The following is a 20,373-nucleotide window of genomic DNA, read 5'->3' on the forward strand; positions in this document are numbered from 1 at the left end:
TTCATGGCCCAATTCAAGCACTTTCAATGCTATTTTTTCATTTTTTTACAGTACCTTCAAAGGAAGAAATCAGGCGCCGATCAAGCAAACTTTTTTTAATTGACTTTAATGACTAAAATGAAGGGGGCAGCACGGTGGCGCAGTGGTTAGCGCGTGTGCGGCACAGTTCTGACGTCATGAGATCGAACCTCCTGTGTGGAGTTTGCATGTTCTCCCCGTGCTTGCGTGGGTTTCCTCTGGGCACTCCGGTTACCTCCCACATTCCAAAGACATGCATGTCAGGTTAATTGGCCGGTCCAAATTATCCCTAGGTGTGAATGAGCGAGCGAATTGTCTGTCCCTGTGTGCCCTGCGACTGGCTGGCAACCAGTTCAGGGTGTCCCCTGACCACTGCCCAATGCTAGCTGGGGTTCCAGAACCCCCGCAACCCTACTAAGGATAAGCAGTGCAGATAATGGATGGATGGATGGACTAAAATAAAGTCTCTAAAGACGGCGAGAGGACATTCTGATGTGTCGCCGCGTGTTCTTTCCTGGTACCAGAATAAGTATTCGGACTTTGAAAAATAGAGCTGGAGAGGTGCAAAACATTTGAAATATATCATATAATAATTTTATATATAAGTATTACTGTTATTGATAATATATCACTTAAAACAAATCTTAGGAGCTATTTGGGAGCCGAGCCAAAAGAGCTGGTTTTCTAAATAGAGCTGTCCTCTTGGGTGCAACCAGTAGTAGGCAGTGACACTTCGCCTGGCAACGCCATAATAACGAACCACCAGAGCAGGTGGGGCGGTGTCATTTTCGCACACTGAATTTCTTCATTTATTTCGTGGTCCATAGAGTCAGACTGCAAAGAAACATGGCAATTCAACAATTTCAAGCATTTTCAAGCACTTTAACCCAAATTCCACCATTTTCCTGACCTTGATAAAACAAAAAAAGACAGCATTTTCAAGGATTTCAAGCACCCGCACAAAGTTTTACATAACATTTCCATACACAAAAGCAATGTCTCTTTTGTTGGACAAAAGTTATTTTTTTTTGCGTTTTATTTATTCAGCTCCAACTCAAACGTTCGTGTCGTATTTTTCAAATGTCACCTGAATTGGGTGATTGTTGATAACTCAGTCCTTGTTTGTTTTTTTTTACATAAAGCCCAGCGCTAGAGATTGGGTTTTTAATTTATTGTCAAGTGTAAAAACTCAGTCCCTCAGTTATTATCAGGCTGGTTATTATCAAATTTATAAGTGCTAAATATCACGTTTATCAAGCTGATAGAAAAAAAAGAACCACTAATCAGTCCCTTGACACCATGCTATGATATTCAATGAGCCGACACTACTCGTTAGATTGTATGCATTTATAGTCATCGTGGAAAAACAACAATTACCTGTGTAATAGTAGTACCACAACTTGGTTGTGTCTTCTATTTACCTCTTCATAAAGTGTGCAAGGAATTTGGATGCTATAATCCACAGGTGTCAAACAGGCGGCCCGCGGGCCGGATCAGGCCCGCTAGGGGATTGGATCCGGCCCGCGAGACAACACTCAGAGAAGTGCAAGAGAAAGAGAGCTGTAGGTTGAAATAGGTCCACTTGATGTTGCCAAAGTCAGGTGCCTCTCACAAACGCTGCACTTGTATTTCTTTCTCTCTCTAATCTCTCTTTCTCTCTCTCCCTCCATTTTTCTCACTCTCTTGCTCTCTTTCTCTTTCACTCTCTCTGTCTCTTTTCTCTTTCTTTGTTCCTTTTTGTCTCTTTCTGTCTTTTTTACCTTCTTTTTGCTCATTCTTCATTTTTTCCTTTTCTCTTTCTCTCTCTCTCTTGCTTTCCCCTTCTGTCTTTCCCCTTTCTCTCTTTCTCCCCTTCTCTCTTCTCTCCTCTTTTTCTCTCTTTCTATTTGGATTTCATTCTTTCTCTTTCTTTCGCACTCTCTTACTATTTCTGTTTTTATCTCTTGTTTCTCACGCTCTCTCTCTGTCTCTCTTTCTCTTTTTTTGTCCCACCCTCTCTACCTTTCTCTCCCTACCTTTCTCTTATTTCTTTCTCTCTTTTTTTCTTTCTCACTAATCCGGCTTCAACGCCGCTAAACAGAGACACGAAAGCCGGGGGGAATCGGAGAGGAGGCGGACTTGATAACACGAGGTGGTGTATCCCTGGATTTTCACAAAGAAAAGTTTTCCATCTGCCGCAGGGATGTCGAATTTTTGGACTGGCGTGACGTCATCCACTTCGCTACAAGCACCCCTAGGGCATCATGTTCATCTGTTATTAAAGAACGGGGTAGACTGCTGGAAGTGTGAATTTCCCTACGGGGATGAATAAAGTATCTACCTATCTATCTATCTACTAGTCCGGCCCCCGAGAGAATGTTTGTTCTATCGTGTGGCCCCCGAGCGTAAATTAGTTTGACACCCCTGCTATAATCAGTCGTATGGGTCTGGATGTGTACAGGATGTTGTAAGTGTACGGGCTTCTGAATTCTATTAAGTGAGTACATTGAATTTTGTTTATCAAATTATGTATTTTTCAGTTTTTCAAACTCCTGTGTGTGTGATCAGGTTTGAGGTTACATACTGTAGCGATAGATCTTTTTCACATAATGACGATACATAAGCCTGAAAATTGGGTTTCCCCACCCTTTTTAGTCACTTTTGTTGGATTATGTTTGCCCCATATAGGTTTACCTAATTAACCCAAGAGTCGGGAAAATGTGCTGTTTGGTGGGCAACTAAACTGAAACTTTACTCAAGATGATTACTCTGGATGAATGAAAATAAATATAACAGTCCCTCACATATGTTCGGCATACTTTTTGTACACTCAACCGGGTCAGGAAACACAACCATATTTTATTGGGTTGCCTGTGTACAAATTTTGAAGTCGAAATCAGATTTTTTAAAAATGATGTGTTTCACCATCCAGTCAGTCTTAGACATTGCTTAGATGTTCAATAATCAGCTCATCCCCCAAAATAATTTAATGGGTCAAAGTTACCCAACCCAATAGCCCAACCTTGGATAAGGTGCTTAAAACCTAGTTACACAACAAACATTTGTGCGTAATAAAAAGGACGCTGCATTCAAATTAAAATGTAAAACGCTATTATGTATAGCCCAGGAGTCAGAAACCTTTTTGACCTAAAGAGCCATGAAAGCAAAAATATTTTGATTTGTTTTAGAGAGCCACACCATATATTTTAAGACAAAATTCTACAAAATTGCCACACCCGCTTTCCAAACAAAAGCTAATTCTGCAGCACATTTTTGTGGACTGTGTGATGTTTAATGATTTGGTAAAATCTATGAAAGAATAATAATGCCAGAGCCTGTGTCCCATATCAACATAAATGTAACACTTAAAATGTGTTTCCTTCGTTCAGTTGAAGCTCATTTTTGTCCTAATGGTTTCAAAACAAGGTTTCTTTAGAAAAATGTCAGAGAATACTGCAGCCGAGGATTCCATCGTATTTACCTTCATTGCAGACAGTGCTGAGTGAGGAGTGTGCGCACCCTGTTTTGTGTATTGCACCACCCATTCCTACAGCTCACCCAATCAAATTGCTTTTGGTGCTTTGATAGAGCTTTTACGTGTTTAACATTTGTTCTGTGGCTTTTCATCATAAAATGCCTTAACAATGAACATAGACTGTTCAGTAAGCTTCAACATAATGGATTATTAGCGATTTACAGCCAAAACGGTGTCTGTTGGTGTGACACTTTATCTGAAAATTGTAGTTGAAATTGTGTCCTATATATACTGGATCGAACTGATGAAACAGTCATTATTGTCTTGAACTCGCACGTGCAACAATCGGTTGTACATGTAACAATACATTCAAAAATTGCGCTAATTCTGTTTTATCTCCGAGCCATATGTGCTCATGAAACAGCCATATATGGCTCGCGATACCAAATGTACTTATGAAAACGGTCAAATATGGCTCGCGATACCACATGTACTCAGGAAGAGCCATATATGGCTTGTGATACCGTATGTACTCAAGAAAAGAGCCATGAATGGCTCCCGATGCCATATGTACACATGAAAAGAGCCATATATGGCTTGTGATACCGTATGTACTCAAGAAAAGAGCCATATATGGCTCACGAGCTATATTTACTCATGAAAAGAGCAATTTAGGGCTCCCGTTATCATATGTACTCATGTAAAGAGAAATATATGGCTGCCGATAACATATGTCCTCATAAAAAGAGCCATATATGGCTCACGAAATATATTTACTCATAAAAAAAGCCATTTATGGCTCACGAGCCTAGTGTACTCATGAAAAGAACAACACATGTATATGGCTCCAGATAACACATGTACTCATGAAAAGAGCCATATATGGCTCGCGAGCTGCATGTGATCTGCATTTCTATATGCATTTATGGCTCGTGAGCCTAAAGTACTCATGAAAAGAGACATTTATGCCTCGCAAGCCGCATGTACTCATGAAAAGAGCCATGTATGTCATATATGGCTCATGAGCCATATGTACTAATGAAAAGAGTCAAAGATGGCTCGCGAGTCACATGTACTCTTGAAAAGAGCCATATATGGCTCGCGAGCCATTTGTTCCCAACTCTTGGTATAGCCCGAGATTATAAATAGCTTAGTATTTAGAGCAGTCTCTTTTAGACTCTGAATTTACAAGGACAATAATTGAAGCAAAAATCAACAACAATGTATGGCCAAGAGACAAGAATCTGAGCCAGTCAACTATTCGTACTTTAATGTCGATATCTCACGCGCAGGTAATGACAGCGCATGCATCATGAGAGTAGTAGTTGTTACACATACTTTATAGAAAAGTCATCCATTTCTTACACTTCTTTTTCTTGCCTTTTGCATAGTAGACATCTCAACGTTACCCTTTGTGTTCCTCTGCCACAAACCATTTGTAAGATTATGAAATCAATTCCAACTGCAAGCGGTAAATATTTGACATGCTGATCAAAATTTGGGACCATGTCATGGATTGTTTTTATGTGTATGCTGACTATCTAATTTGGTCCCTTAATACTCATTTTATCATTTTTTAGGAATGAATCACCTGATTTATCGGTAATGAGAATTTGAACCTGTTCTAAAATTGCATTTGACGTTAAACTCACAAAAAATATCACCCATACATCAGTCGGCATTTATATATAAAAAAAAAATATTACCCTTTCAAATTTAGAAATTCAAAAGGACTACTAGGTGCTCCGATTCACACCCTAAATAAACAGGAGTTAGTGTATTGTGTTAATGAAACCAGTCACAATGGTATAAATGTCTCCAAGAAAAACCTCCCGCTGGAATGCATTCCTATGTACACACACACATCGAAACATACAGAGTAATAAGCGAGAATACTTGTAATACCTTCATTGCACATCATCTCATGAACTCCCTGTTACTTTCTTCACTTTGTTGTGATCAAAATGTAAAAAATAACCTGCAACAAATACAGGATGGCATGCATAGGAGGAGCTCCACAACAAAGACAGTATAGAAGTATAGGTGAGCGCATACAGGGCACCAAAAAGGACAGAAAAGATGGCATTACATTAAAACATATTTGGGAAGAGTCGCTTTTGCATTTGTAAGCCCTTTTCGCATGAAATCGTTACATAATTTCCGCTCTCACACAAAGGCCAATTTGGCTCACAAAAGCTCATTTGAAGCTAAATCAGTGCATGTTTACTTTTACTCCGATTTCCCGGTAAGTGACTTTTATTCCAAAACAAGCATTTCAATAAAAGGACTGAATAGTTCACCTGAAGTAGTTCCAATACCTTTGATATGTGACAATGCATATCGAGTAATAATAGTAAGTTTTCCACTACAAACCATATGATTTAATTATTTTATCCAGGATTATTTTAATCATTTCTTTGCAATTAATTTAACTTATAATTATACATTTGAATGACGTACTATATTCACTAGATTTTGTGTTCACCTGACTCATTCGGTCGTTATACAGCCTCTACATTGTTCCAAATGATTTGGTCCTCTGATGAGGCAGGTTTGAGTCGTGCCAGTCCACCAATTTCCAGCAAAGTCAGACTTAACTGAACTTAGCTGAGGATTTAAGTTTTAGGGATTCTCCAATTATTCAGACAATTGTTTTTTTCACATCATGCCCATTACCTAAACGGTATTCTCTCTCTATAGGGCGGTTTACCTTTCACAGCCTCACTGCTTCAGAGATTTTCCTCTTACATTGTGTTCTGCATTCTGAATTGCTAACTGTCCCAAAACAAGTGTTGGTAAAAATGAATACATATATGTATTCAGGTACAGTATACAGTACTTTTTATTTGTTAAACAATTTATTTAACTTTTTTATGTTTTCAATATAGATAATTGATTTTAGGGCTGCACGATTTTGGGAGAAAACCCAATTGCGATTTTTCAGACCAGTATTGCAATTTCGATGCGATTTTTTATTTTAAAAAGGAAAGTGTTTTTTCTGTGCTCATTTTTTTTTTTATCGAGTACTGTATAATTGGAGGCACGACCTACCGGATCATACACTCTTCCAAATAGCCACGTATGAACACGCTAAGACATACCCTTAAAAAAATGTGCAAAATATAAATGTTTATTTTTCCAGATTGTGATCAAATTTGACCTGGGACCAGATAAGGCTTCATGCATTTGTCCTAGCTGTTCTCCGGCTAGGATGCCCATGCTACATTAATCTTGCACATGTGAGAATAAAAGCCGACCATTTCTGTGTGTTCCAACTTTAAAAGCTAATGATAGTAGCACTTGCAGTGATTATTTCAGTTTGGGACAAAACTTCAGAGTTTTACCTTTCAAAAGAGACCAAAACTGTAAATTCTCCAAACGGTTCAACAACAGCATTCATTTTACTTTGGGTAGGTCTCGGATTGAGATTAAAAGGTCAATTTATGTAAACAGCGCCCTCTTCTGAGGGGCTTTGTTAGGGTTTCCTGTCTATAAATGCTTGAAAAAAAATCGCAGTGTTATGCGATTACACAATAGCACTACGTCACATCGCAATGTCGATTTGATTTCGGTCAATCATGTAGCCCGATTTGATTTGTGGAGTAGTTGTAAATATAAAAAAAAAAACCAAGATTCGTATTTCATGGATTAATGCAACCCATGCGAGATACGAAGTTTCACAGTCCAAACAAGAGTTAGCCATTTGTGTCTGTATTCACAAGCTTTGAATATATTCCGTTGGAATTGCTTCGGCTACAGCGTTTTTTCCTCTTCTAGTCTCACAACCTGGATATTGATTAGAAAATATCGAGACAAGCTCTACTCCACTGGCCACACAATTGTCTTAGCTTGAGTTGCAATGATCAATCAGTGTATCAGTTATTCATAATTGTTGATAAATGATAATTAATCGCGAATGATCGTTTGTTTAAATTGTAATTAGGATTATTATTTTCCTCTCTCCATTTTATTAAGCCATATTGGGGGAAAGAAACAAAAAATGAGCACATTGGAGAAGTCAAAGTTGGACTGGGATTCTTTTAAATATGAAGAGGGTATCACTGAGGAGCTGGCAATCCACAACAGGGGTAGAGATGGGTATGTAGACCGAAAGAACAGTAAACATATTTTTTTTTCCAAATGTTTTCAGTCATCCATTATTAGTAACCTTGTGATTAAAACTATTTTAATTGTAGTACTTTGCTTGCATTTCTCTGATTGGGAATATCTGTTTAGGGCCATACCATCCTGAGAACACCCGATTTAGAATAGTTAAGCAGGGTTGGGCCTGGTTAGTTCTCGAATGGGAGACTGCCTGCTGAATACCAGGTGCTGTAAATCGGTCATCTTGCGCGCACTCTGTTGCAACAGCACTGACATTGCCCACTGGTACAGTTGGTGGAAATGAATTTCCCTAAGTGTACCAAATGAACTGAATTATATTTATATTTATAGTTACAAACAGGTAAATATAGCCAATCATACAAGTTGAATAATTAAGTGTTTCTGGATGTGCCTTATTTGGTGTGAGAGCCCAAGCAGTTCAATTTCATGGCGAAAAAATGAGCTCATTTGGAAGACAAAACGTGCTACTTCAGGACAAAATCCAGACGACCCCATTCTCGTCACAACCGCTACCACAGTCCGCAACATGCATGAGCACACATGACAGCATGTGTGTGTGAGCACGTATGTACATGACTTATTGATCATGGAATGTTCATGACCCAACTTTGACGAAAAGGAAACAAACATGGATGCTGTCTGATGATCAATTGACACGAGGCGACATTCGTTTATTGCCGCCCTCAGCATTGACAGGCTGACACGGAGTTCCTGGGAACAGTTTGTCTTTACCGTAAATTCTGGACTACAAGTCGCTACTCTTTTTGTATATTTTAAACACCGCGGCTTACAATATCAGGCGGCTTATTGTTAATGCCTGATTTCTCTATCATGTTGTCATGTGTGCAAAGGATGGGAGAGCTTAAGATCAGTCGCATGTCGTGTTTTACGGCCTCTGAGTTTTAGTCAGTACAAATATTGAGTTTGGTTTCATAAAAGTTTTTGTAACACACCTTTGTATATAATAATGCCAATTTAATTAATTTGACTGCTAAGGACAAAGTCCACAAATGAGTAAACATTTCTGTACTAGACATTTCCCCTGCAATTAATTTTTAAAATGTAAGAAAACTCAGTGAGAAATAAAGTTGAGCAACCTCCCTAAATTTGGTCATGGGGCTTTCAATCAGCTGCACTCTGTAGTTCAGAATTTACGGTCCGTACCTCTTTTTTAAATCACCACTTTGCACAACAATGTTATTCTGATAGACATAAGATTGTTTATATAGACCATGAGTGAATTTCAAAGTGTTTGACCATAAAGGATTATTCTGTGTGAATCGGGTTACTGGCACGGGCAAAAAACATTTTGAATTTGATAAATCTGAATCAGAGTGACTAAGTCCAAGACTCAAAAACAGTTGCTTTGAAAATAGCTCAATTTTGACTTATAGGTTCAATGTGCTTTTTTTAGTCAGACAGCCATGATTTGTGGCAATGTCTTGTATTTTTACTCTTAATCAGAAACAGGGAATAGGCTCAAGTGTAATGAAAACCAACATAACTATGATTTACAGTGATGCCTCTACATACAATGTTAATTCCTTCCCTGGATATACTCCCACTTAGAATTTTTTGCATCTCGAGCAAATTTTCCTAATACAGAATAATTGAAAACCAATGAATTTGATCTCAGTCTAACAGAATCATACAAGTTAACCCTAAATAGCTATAAAACACATCACCTGATCACTAATAAACACATTCAAATAGTATTTGAAAATAAAATAGCAATAAAAAGATAAATTGATAATAAAATTGTTGTAACTTGGATTTTATCGCTTATGTCCAGGCAAGATTTTTGCTCGAAAGACATCTCAAATCTCGAATTTCACTTATCTCATATGTAGAGGGGCCACTGTATTTTCTTCTTTCACATTTGTAGATGTTTACGGGTGTCCAGGTTTTGCTAAGTGATGTTTGTGTTACCAGTATTGTGTCAAAATGAGCAGCTGGAGGCAGCACTCACTTCGCCGCCGTGTGTAGTCTAGTTGAAAAGACGATGTGACAATTGATGGAAAGACACTGCAGGTCTGTTCAGGTTTTGGTGTTGTTCTCTCCCCATTTTCACACTTGTATAACAAACTCCGGGTTAGTGAAGGAGAAGCCTTGAAATTCGTTCTGGTCCAGATTCATGATGAAAAGTTTGTCAGTCGGAGTCAGCTCTACCGCCATCTTGGTAAACTCCTTGTCGAAGTTGCCCACGTCGCGGCGGGATTTCTGACAGAGAAACAGTTTTAAGGAAAAGTCACCAAAAGATATAAAACTTGGGGTAGAACAAGACAGAACAGGAAGCCGGAGGAAGTTCCATTAAAGCACAGTGATGAGGGATAAAAAAGGGGAAGGCCATTTCATCAACACAGACGTTTTGATTGACGGTATGCACGAAATGTCATCTATCAATCTTCGGTTCGTTCAATAAAAACCCATTTAATGTTCTATGCATTAAGTTCAAGAACTTATTCGTTGATTGAGAGATACTTGAGTCACATTGAGGGTCTATCTCAGTATTTTCAATTTAGCCAGAAATTGTGACAAAGACCGTTATGTTCAAATAAGTATGCTTTGCTCAGTTTGCATTTGTTAGCAATGTTGCACTTTGAAGCACGGCTGTCAAGGCTAGGCAGATTTGATTACAGCCGCCTATGTTAAACCTTGAAGCAGTAAAATCGACCAATTGTTATAGCAGAGGACAGCCATTTTGCTGAGTCCAAGTATCAAGATGACAAGAAATCAACATAAACCGTAGCTTTGGGGAACAAGACGTTTTATCGTGTCAACTTTAACTAAAGTCTACGTGTGGCTACTTTTGAATGAATGCATTAATTGATAATTGAATAATGGAGGATTACCTAAGTCCATGCAACGAGAAAAATATAACTGGGTGGCTTGACTTGCTGTTAGCTTGCTAATTCTATCACAAAATCTATTGTTTGAGGCTGTGGTGTGCGCCAAATAAGTATTGGTCTTACTATATAGCCCTGTGCCATGAGGCAAAAGAGCTGCATACCTCACTCTACAGACACTCAGCACAGTAAATACGTCACATACTAATTGTATTATTTACACATCCAAAATGTGAAAATTCCGCCATTTTGAAAAAGAACATCACAGGATTGTGAAGATAAATGAGAAAGACCTTTAACCTGGCATAAATAACTATGTATTTTTAATATTATATATCCATGATGACAAGTGAGGCTGTTCCTCACTTGCCTCCCCTGACTGCCATCACTGCTTTTCAGTTACTGTATCAATATTATATATTTGGAACTGAAAATCCACTTTTCTTTTACCAAAACAGATTGTACCAGATTTGAAAGGTTCCGACTTATTTCTATCGAATTAATACCAATTCTAAATAATGTTCTTGAAATGTAAGAGTTTTTGTTGAGATTTGAAAGACAAGGTGACAAAAAACAGAAGCTCACAGTGCAAACAAACCTGGAAACACGACAAAAGAACAAACGACCTGCTGACTTAACAGTGCGGACCTGCTACAAAGACCCGCGCACCAGAGAGAAAACATTCCCGTACAGACGAAGAACCCATAAAACACATTCCACATCGGGAAAGGAGGTGAAGCTGTGAGTGGAGCACACGGAAGAATAATGTTGATGTTGATGTTGCCTACCTCCTTTTGTTTCATTTCTTGGCGGCCGTCTGAACTGAAGAAGCGAGATTGGTTTTCATACCCACCACTTGTGCCTCACTTACTATACAGTGGTTCACAAACCGTGGCTGTCTGGTACTGTTGGTGGTACATTGGGTCCCTGTAATGGTTGGCTGAAGAATGTCTCAAATGTTCTTAAAGCTGTACAACAGGGGTCGGGAACCTTTTTGACCCAAAGAGTAGAGCAATTTTTTTTTATGTTTTTTGTTTGTTTATAAGGAGCCATACCATATATTTTAAGACAAATTTCAGCTAAACCGCCAAACCTACTCTCCAGACCAAAAGTCATTTTTCGCACATTTCATTTCACTGAGGGACTTTAGACGATTCGCTAATATTTATCAAAAAATAATAATGCCAGAGCCTGTGGCCCATATCAACAAATATCCCGCTTTAAACTCGTCTCCGTACCGCAATCATTTAGGATTATTGAAACTCGTTTTGACTTTTTTTTATAACGGTTTCAGAACCAGGTGCAAGCAGAGTTTTTTGTATAAATGTTACAAAATACGGCAAACTAGGATAGCTTGAGGTAAGATCTTGGGCCTAGAGGAAGATCAATCGAAGTCGGGCCGGGCTTCTCTCTCTCGCCATTTTTAAACTTATTTTTTCATGGAGGATCTGCACAGCATGTACTTACTTTTGTGGTAATCTGAGTGGTTGCCTTGATTGGCAATAATGCACAAGGACAATTGTACAGTTTTGCTTCTTTACTTAGTTTTGTTGGTAACATCCATTCATTTATTTATTTGCAGGTGGAAACTTCTTACATGAAAACAATAACAGTTACGTCAATCTAACAGGCGGGTTGCAAAATCCCTCGGACTTATGTCCCAGGCCCAAACCTAGTGTTAATCAAGTGAGCACTTTGAGACCAAAGTGTGCACTTCGGTGACACTCGTACCTCAGCCGAAGTACACGAGGCGCTAAAATTCAGCTCAGGGTTTACTTCGGGCCTGTCCCTCAAATCAGACAGGCGAGAGCCCGTTCGGCCTTTTATAACCGCAGCCCGGGACGTATTTTTTAAGCCTGATCTTACCCCTAATACTGACCTATTTAACTTCAGGGCAGACAGCGCTGAGTAGAGAAGAGCGCTGTGTGTATAGCTCCGCCCACCCCTGCTGCATACCCACTCAAATTGCTCCGGGTGCTTGGCTGGCATTTCTGGTCGTTTACAGTTTTTCTGGGGGTTTTCATCATGAAGTGTCTCAACAGTGAGCCTAAAATTGTTTGATGATCTTCCATAAAAAGGATATCTAAGCTACGTACAGCCAAATCTGCGTCTCTTGGTGTAACACCTATACATTAAACTTTAAATCTTTATATTGTTCATATTCTTAGCGGTTATTCATTATTCACCGTCTTACTGCTGTAACAAAAGAAATTTCCCTATTGCGGGACGAATAAAGGATTATCTTATCTGATCTTATAGTGGGATGGATGCTCTTTATATACTGGACCGAACCAGTCTAACAATCAGTGCTATGACAGCTGTACGCGCACTAGATTTGACCCTGTGCTTTATTGGATTAAAACGCTGAAGATGAGAAAACCAAATGTATAATTTTATCTCAGAGCTAGCCATAGGTTCCCGAGCCCTGCCGTAAAAGGTTACAGCACCAATTACTTGGATCTTAAAGTGCCCTTTGTGTATGCATTGTCAGGGTTTTATGCAGATTGTGAAATAACAAATATACTTTTTCTCCCCAGATATTTTTATTAGCAGTCAATCCCTTTTAGTATATATACACCGTATTTTCCAGACTATAAGCCCCACCAAAAAAAAACAAAAAACAAAAAACAATTGGCCAGATATTTGAAGGTGCGCCTTTTATACCGAAAACTACAGTGGACACAATTGGAAATGCAGTTAGGATCAAAGTATACTGCATATGGCAACTGTTCTGCATTTGAGAAACAAACTGGTGTTTGGGTGCTCTTTTGTGGATAAAAAAGAAAAACATAAGTGCAGAACTTCTACGGCAGCTCAGATGCCACCATTTTAAAAATTGAAACTTATTGTGATTACTTGAAATGACAATTTTTGTTTATGGTAACGTTTTGTAGAAAATTACGTACACTTGTTTGAATTGTTGTTAGCACGCCTTAGTTGAGCTCAGAATGTATCTATATAGTTAGCAAGCTAATGGAACGTACTTTGGACTTTCACTTTTGCGCTTTTAATTTCAGGCGACTTTATAAGGGTAATGCTTTAGGCCGGGCACGGTCCAAAAAAACAGCAACTAAAAGAAAATAAGCCTAGTCATTTGGGACGTAGATCACGAGCTGACTAGCTCGTGATGAAGGAAATACTTTAGATTGAGGACAGCACAGTAACCATTTATGAATGAATTATCTTTAGTGGTGAAACCAGATGTCATAATGTGAATTGATGTTCTAGAAAACAAATTTTAACTAATGAGTATTTTTTATGCAACCCTACCTCTTTTTGTAGTTTTAATTCCCATGTGCCTTATAGTCCAGTGCCCCTTATATACGAAAATTATATTACAAAATACTATTCATTTGGGTGTGCGCCTTATAATCCGCTGTGCCATATAGGGCAGCAAAAATATCACAAGGCTATTTTTCGGGTGAGCCTTATAAAGCAGAAAATACAGTACATAAGAAAATGGTGCAAAGATGCAACTGGCTCTCCAGCTAATTAACTTTAAACTTAGATCTTGTAAATATTTTTGGGCTATTTATTTTTCATCTAAGTCTTTATTAAAAGAAAAAAAATTGTAATATAGATTTGTTTTATTAAATTTCAATTGTTCCTAAAAACAAATTATTTGTTATGAACATAATAATAGCTATTGTATCTACATGTTTTATTATAAATGCTAACCCAAAGGTGGAGTCAGTTAACATCGAAAATGTTCTACTTGCCGACGCCACATTATGGCTGAACTCATCAGCAGCTCCTTTTGTTGCAAAATTCTTTGACGCGCTAGAATGAAGTCTTCCTTTTTCATCTTTTTGGGGGTTAGGTTGGCATTTGGAATGTATTTGAAAGTCCTTTTCTTACTTTCACCATTTCCATTCTACAATTTCAAAAAACCACGACCACGTGCATGATATTCTGTCCACCCCCCCAAAATTGTGAAAATATTATCAAATTTTGTATTTAATAAGGGAAATCCTTTAGTACTTTATTTCTAAACTGTTGAAAACCAGTTTGATTAAATGGATTATTTACAAACAACTATAAATATACTGTATATAGTAATTATAAATTCCTGCATGTTTATTCAGAAATGCATATCGCTGCTATCTAAAGAGACTTTTTTTATTCTTGCCTGAATGGAATGTGCAAAAAAACGCCAAATTATATTTTTTTAAAAAGCCCCAAAAATGAATACTTTTTGCAATGGCAGCAATAATAAGAAAAATGTTAACATGATCTATAGCCAAGGAATCAAATCGAGGAATCAGTAGATACGAAAAATACAATACTTTGTTTCCTCCAGGCTCTTTTGCCAAATTTTTAAATCCAAGCAGCCCGCAACTTAAAAAAATACCCCCAAATGAATGAATCCATGTTTCCCACGTTCTAGTTGCCAGTGATGACGACCAGCAGTAAGAATTCAGACGCAGAACAAGTGTCCTGGTAGGCACCAGTGAGTATATTATTACTTTCCAGTCATACAGAAACAACAATACAATCCATAGAATCTTCTTTCTTTCACCCACATCGAGTACATTTGATATATTCACGACGTTTTTTTTTTTGTCTTACGTAGTCCATCGAGTTGTCGTGGTCATTTGCGTTCAACTGTTTTCGAAGGACAAAACGAAAAAAGCTGTCTCGTGACCAAGCGAATTGGCCGACACAAAGAAAACTCATGGGAGGTCATCATGTCGTTTGTTCTTATGCACATTGTAATACGGGCGACTGTAACTAAGATGGTATGGGGGACCAATCCTGACATGTGTTGAAATAAACGTATAAATAGATAAATACCTACAAATACAGTATAAGCCATGTAAATGAACAAATACGTATATAAGTCAAACAATATCTAAATATACAATTTAAATGCAATTAGTCATTATTGTCGGGAACTTAGTGGTCAAACTTTGGCAAGAACTTCGTCGGGAAATTTATTGAGGACTTAATAGTGTATTTTTCGGGGGTGTTTTGTCAGGAATTTTTTTCCCCGTATTTTGACACAACAAAATGTTATTCAAATGAGGGGGTGGGTAAAACTGGCTGAGCTTTTCACCTATTTCTTCATCACTGATCAAACAATAGATGAAAAGCTCAGGCAACTGAATCTTGTTTTCACAAAATACACAACAATAAATAATCAAATAAATGTCAAAAATTGCATGTATTTCATATTTAGGTATTACGTGATTTATTCATGTCTTTATTCATATGGCATACATTTGTATGTATTTATTTTGGTTACTCATACACATGGCAGTATCTGTCCTCCATAGAATGGCACTCACTACTATATTTTGGGAGGAAAGGGTGTATTAGAGGGGCATCACTTGACGACACTCTGGTGATTTTCACTTGGCACTTTGACAGCCTACAAAACTCAATATTTATTTACTAAGATGTTTATGCCAACAATTGTTGTGCAAACTTTGACCGTAACTTATTCTATATCCTCTTTTTAAGCTGAACCTAATATTCTAATGTAAGGGACACCAGTCAGGGTGAAATTTTCACACATAAAAGGAAATAAATGTGCTCATTGATAGCACTGTCGTGGCATGAATTTAAGGAGACATGCGAGTTTAACATGTGGTGGCATTTCGCAAGCGATTTTCACAGTGATATTTTATCACATGCTTATTTCTTTCAGAATTTTAAATGTCAAACGTCCGTTTATTACGCATCCTGGATATGCACATAATGGTGACTCCTGTTTCACTATTGCACTGGTGCACATATCGTATGTATGTGTGTGTGTGTGTGTGGCACGGTCATTGAGAAGCGAGAGGGTACTCTGGGTTCACGAATGTGAAGCCGAGGAACTCTTCCTGGTCCAGGTTGGCTATAAGCTCCTTATCTGGGGGGGTCAGCTCTGGGGGGTGTCGTGTGAAAAAGCGGTCAAAGTTCTCAGCGTCCCGCCCGCACTGCCGTGGGAAAAGGGGAAAGAAAAGGGAGAGAAAATGGGAGGATGGGGGTGAGCGTGATGAGTGATGCAACCAAAGGTTATTATAGTTAAGTGAAACAACAAAAATGATGGAAACTAAAAATGGGAAATATTTGTTGAGTGTACAAATAACCCACCCCCCAAAAACAACAGCAACTAAGGATGCGTCTAACAAAGCTAAAAACAGTAAAAAAAAAAAAAAACTGTAGTCTCAAATAAATGAACGTCTGGAGATTAGGGCTGCAACAATAAGTCGACGTTGCCGACCAAAAAAAAAAAGATAATAGAAATGGTTGACAATTAATTCCATTTTTCCAAAAGAGTTAGGCATTATAATCGCTGCTTAGTCACTCGAGCGCAATAGCGTCTGTCTCTAGCAGTAACAAACAGAAATAACGGCGTCAACATCAAATAAGCATACCAAAATGTCTAAGCGTTTCAGAGCATTTTAACCTCGTACGGTAAATAAAAAAACTACTTGCAAAGCAGAAATTGAGTAAGTCAGTAGTTTGGTTATGCATGAATACAACAGTCGGACGGTTGAACGAAACGGAGTCATATTCAAGTGACGTTCGCGCCAATCCAGTTCTGATTACATAATGCTACATTTTATACGCATATATTTCGTTATAAAAAAAGAGCTTAAAAGTTTATGCTACACGGTGCCTGACAAACATATGAAAATAAATGCGAGCAGTTTGAATAACAAGCGCGGGTTTTTAGAACGTTAGATACGAAAAACATCAGTTGTTAAAACCGTTTGATTTCAAACAGTTGAAATCATTAAGATCTTTTGTCAAACTTTGCAGTTGACCACTGAATGAACTTCACAAAACGCATATATTTTTTATTTACCATTCTACTGCTGCTAATGAGCCTGTTCTTAGTTTACAGGGATATACATTTTGTACTTATTTTTTAATTACCTGTCCAGAACAATGGGCAGAGGTTTATTTATGGTTATAAGTCTACTCACTGAGCACTGTGCCCATTTGGTTTTAGATAGGGAATATATATTGAATTTTGGTACAGATCCGCATTATATTCAACAAAAGTTGTATTTTAGATTACACTCATTTATCTTGTGTTTATTATAATTTACCACATAATTAAATCAACTTATTCAAAATTAATTATCCAATTATTCAACTAACCTCTTTAATAGTCGCTGAATAGTTAACCATTTGATAGTTTTTAGTTGCAGCCCTACTTGAAATATATTTTTACCCGTTTTGCACAAATCAAATATGAATATAAAAGCAAAACCACAAACGAGAGTAAAAAATCCAAAACTATTATAACCCTGGATATGATTAAAAAAACAAAACAAAAACAAAAAAACATCATGACAATAAACCAATAAAATCACACAGTCTGCGTACTGTAGATTTGCATTGGTCTATACTGGTGAGTAGTCAGCAGGGTGATGGTTGGCGTAGGGAGTGCACCCACTTACCTCCACCTTAATAACCTCTTATTTGCTAAGTGTCAATTATTTCCTTCACGGTAAAGGGAAAAGAGTGCCATACGCAAGAAATACTTACGGATTTGGGCTTGAAAGGGGGCTGGACCTCTTTGTTTTCCAGTTTTTCCCAGTCGATGTAGCGGAAGAAGGCGTGCTCCTTGATGTCCCTCTCGCCCTCGGGACCGCAGCCCAGGCGTTTGCCAGGGTGCTTGGTCATGAGCTGTGCACAAATCAGACAGAAAGCTATGTTTGGTTTGGAAGAAAACATTTTTTCCCCCCCCCGAAAATATCGGATACCCTTTGAGCAAAGTCTTCTGAATTCCCCTCCAACTATGTTCAAAATAATGTCAGCAACACTAAATCCTGTTTTGTTCTCTAAATGCCCGCTTTCTCTTCCTGGGGTGCATTGCACAAAAGTGCAATAACAAAAAACAAAAACAAAAAATCAAGGCTAACTGAATAAGCGCAGCTTGATTAAGCCTGGCTGGCATATCCTGGCTTAGTCAGTTGCACGTTTGCTGAGCCAGAATGAATAGGCGCAGCTATATCAAGCCAGGTGTAAATATTTGGGATGAACGTACGTTCAGGACATCCTCAAATAGAACCCCCCCTAGGATCAATCACAGAAGTTCAGGGTTCAAGTCTAGCTAACGCAACCTCCCCGTGTGGCGTTTGCATGTTCTCTCTGCGGGTTTCCTCCGGGCACTCCAGTTTTCTCCCACATTCCAAAAACATGCATGTCAGATTAATTGTCCCTAGGTGTAAATGAGCAAGTGAGTTGTCTGTCCCTGTGTGCCCTACGACTGGCAGGCAACCAGTTTAGGGTGTCCCCTGCCCACTGCCCGAAGATAGCTGGGATGGGCTCCAGCGCCCCCAGCGACCCTACTGAGGATAAGCGGTGCAAATGGCTGGATGGATGGCATTAATGGACTGCAATAAGAGTCACTGTTTCAGTGGCATAATTCTTGCTTGCTAAGCGAGAGTCTCAGGTTCAATTCCATGCCAATGCAATAAAATCAGAGACAAACAATTCATATTTTTATTTTGTTTCATTTAATTAATCATTCATAAAGAACAAACAATTTTTAGACCTATTTATATACTGTATTACCCTTGTCAAAGTCTTCCTTGATACCACCTATGCAAGAATCTCAAAAACAGTAATAATATACATATTCATCAAAACTCTGATGGGAAATTGACAGCTTTCTTAATTGGCATAGCAATAAAGCACATGGCTAGGGGAAAAATACACTGACCACATGAATGACTGTCAAATTACTTTGGTAATTATTCAGTCAACAGTTTATGGAACGATAAAATTGCCTGGAAATGTGATACAATATTGATAGAAGTACCAAATGTATCTGTGTGGATAGGCTTAGAGCCCGTTTGTTAGTCTGGTCTAGAGCAGACGGGCAGCACAGAAAAATCCATAGTAATTGAGCCAAGCTCAATTTAAACTGCTTTCATGCAACCTGCTAAATTCAGCCAAAATAAAAATATATCCCGGTGTAATCAGTTATCCTAGTTTCGAGGATTATCTCCCTGGTATTGTCACATTTGTTGCTAGACATGTCCTCACTCAGTCTCAAAGACAAGCTTTGAGAGCATTTAAATATGCCTTTAGATGAGCCTTTTAAGATGGGATGAATGCCAACAAATGGCACTTCCATTTGTTGGCCTCCATGCCCTTTTTTGATATAGGAGCAAATGTTTATGATGACACATAAGGTCAGAGGACATTATGCACACATTCGCTCACAAATCAAGATGTTTTAACACCAGGGCAAATAATTTGTATCGATTAAATGGTTAGTCAAAAATGTGACATTGGTCCAATTTTTGTATTCACTTCCTTAGCATTAGTACTGTATTTAATACAAACAGTCCTTCGAATAGGTTTAAAATGAATTCCCAGCACTAGTTTCATGTGAGTTTTTTTAAAGCTTAAATTATCGTCTTGCCTTCATTGACAGTATTAAGCTTTTATTATTATTTCTAGTCAATGTGGCTCAAAGGGTAATACGGGTTTTTCATTTGGGATCAAAATGTTGCTCTCATTGGAGATTTTACTCTAAAGTAAACCTGTTTTAATATGTCTTAATTTGCCCGTGGATAATTTTTTTTACCATCTTTTTTCAAAGAAGTGTAAAAATAAATATAATTTGAAAATTAGGAGCAAGATTTTTACTTTATTTGATTCATGCTCTTAATAATTGCAGTGCAAGCTTAAAGGGACAGTGCTATATTTCACCACTATGTCGCTGTACCGTGTCATGCAAATGAAAACGAGTGATAAAAAGCACACTGAAGAATACAAACTACAGATACTCAAAGTGACCAAAGTGCATTTTTTTCTCCAAAAAAATTTGACCAGCTTTTTGCAAGACTTTTTTTTTTCTTGCATCCCGTAGCAGCAAGATGGCCGACAATTATGTCAGCTTCTTCTAAGTGGGGCTCATATTATGTAAAATAAATAAAAATTTCCTGACGCAACCTTGACAGGGTTTCACAGAAA

The 20,373-nt window shown here is 38.1% G+C and overlaps 1 protein-coding gene across 5 annotated transcripts in view; it reads right to left on the minus strand.

The window, feature by feature from the left end:
- Window positions 1–4,715: 4,715 nt before the first annotated feature.
- Window positions 4,716–20,373, minus strand: part of LOC148361217 (protein kinase C beta type) — a 55,603-nt gene continuing 39,945 nt past the window's right edge. For 4 of the 5 annotated variants that reach the window (XM_088341958.1, XM_088341957.1, XM_088341956.1 and 1 more), the window contains 2 exons: window positions 17,932–18,072; window positions 15,380–16,367 (listed from right to left, as the gene is read on the minus strand). In XM_088341958.1, the coding sequence (XP_088198084.1) occupies window positions 16,215–16,367; window positions 17,932–18,072 (294 nt within the window). In that variant the 3' untranslated portion in view covers window positions 15,380–16,214. Of the gene's footprint in view, window positions 9,818–15,379; window positions 16,368–17,931; window positions 18,073–20,373 lie in introns of those variants that run through there. The other variant, XM_088341955.1, reaches the window with a different exon arrangement.

This window comes from Urocampus carinirostris, chromosome 8, assembly GCF_059441175.1.
Source record: "Urocampus carinirostris isolate Australia breed hairy pipefish chromosome 8, RoL_Ucar_1.0, whole genome shotgun sequence".
Lineage (NCBI taxonomy): Eukaryota > Metazoa > Chordata > Actinopteri > Syngnathiformes > Syngnathidae > Urocampus > Urocampus carinirostris.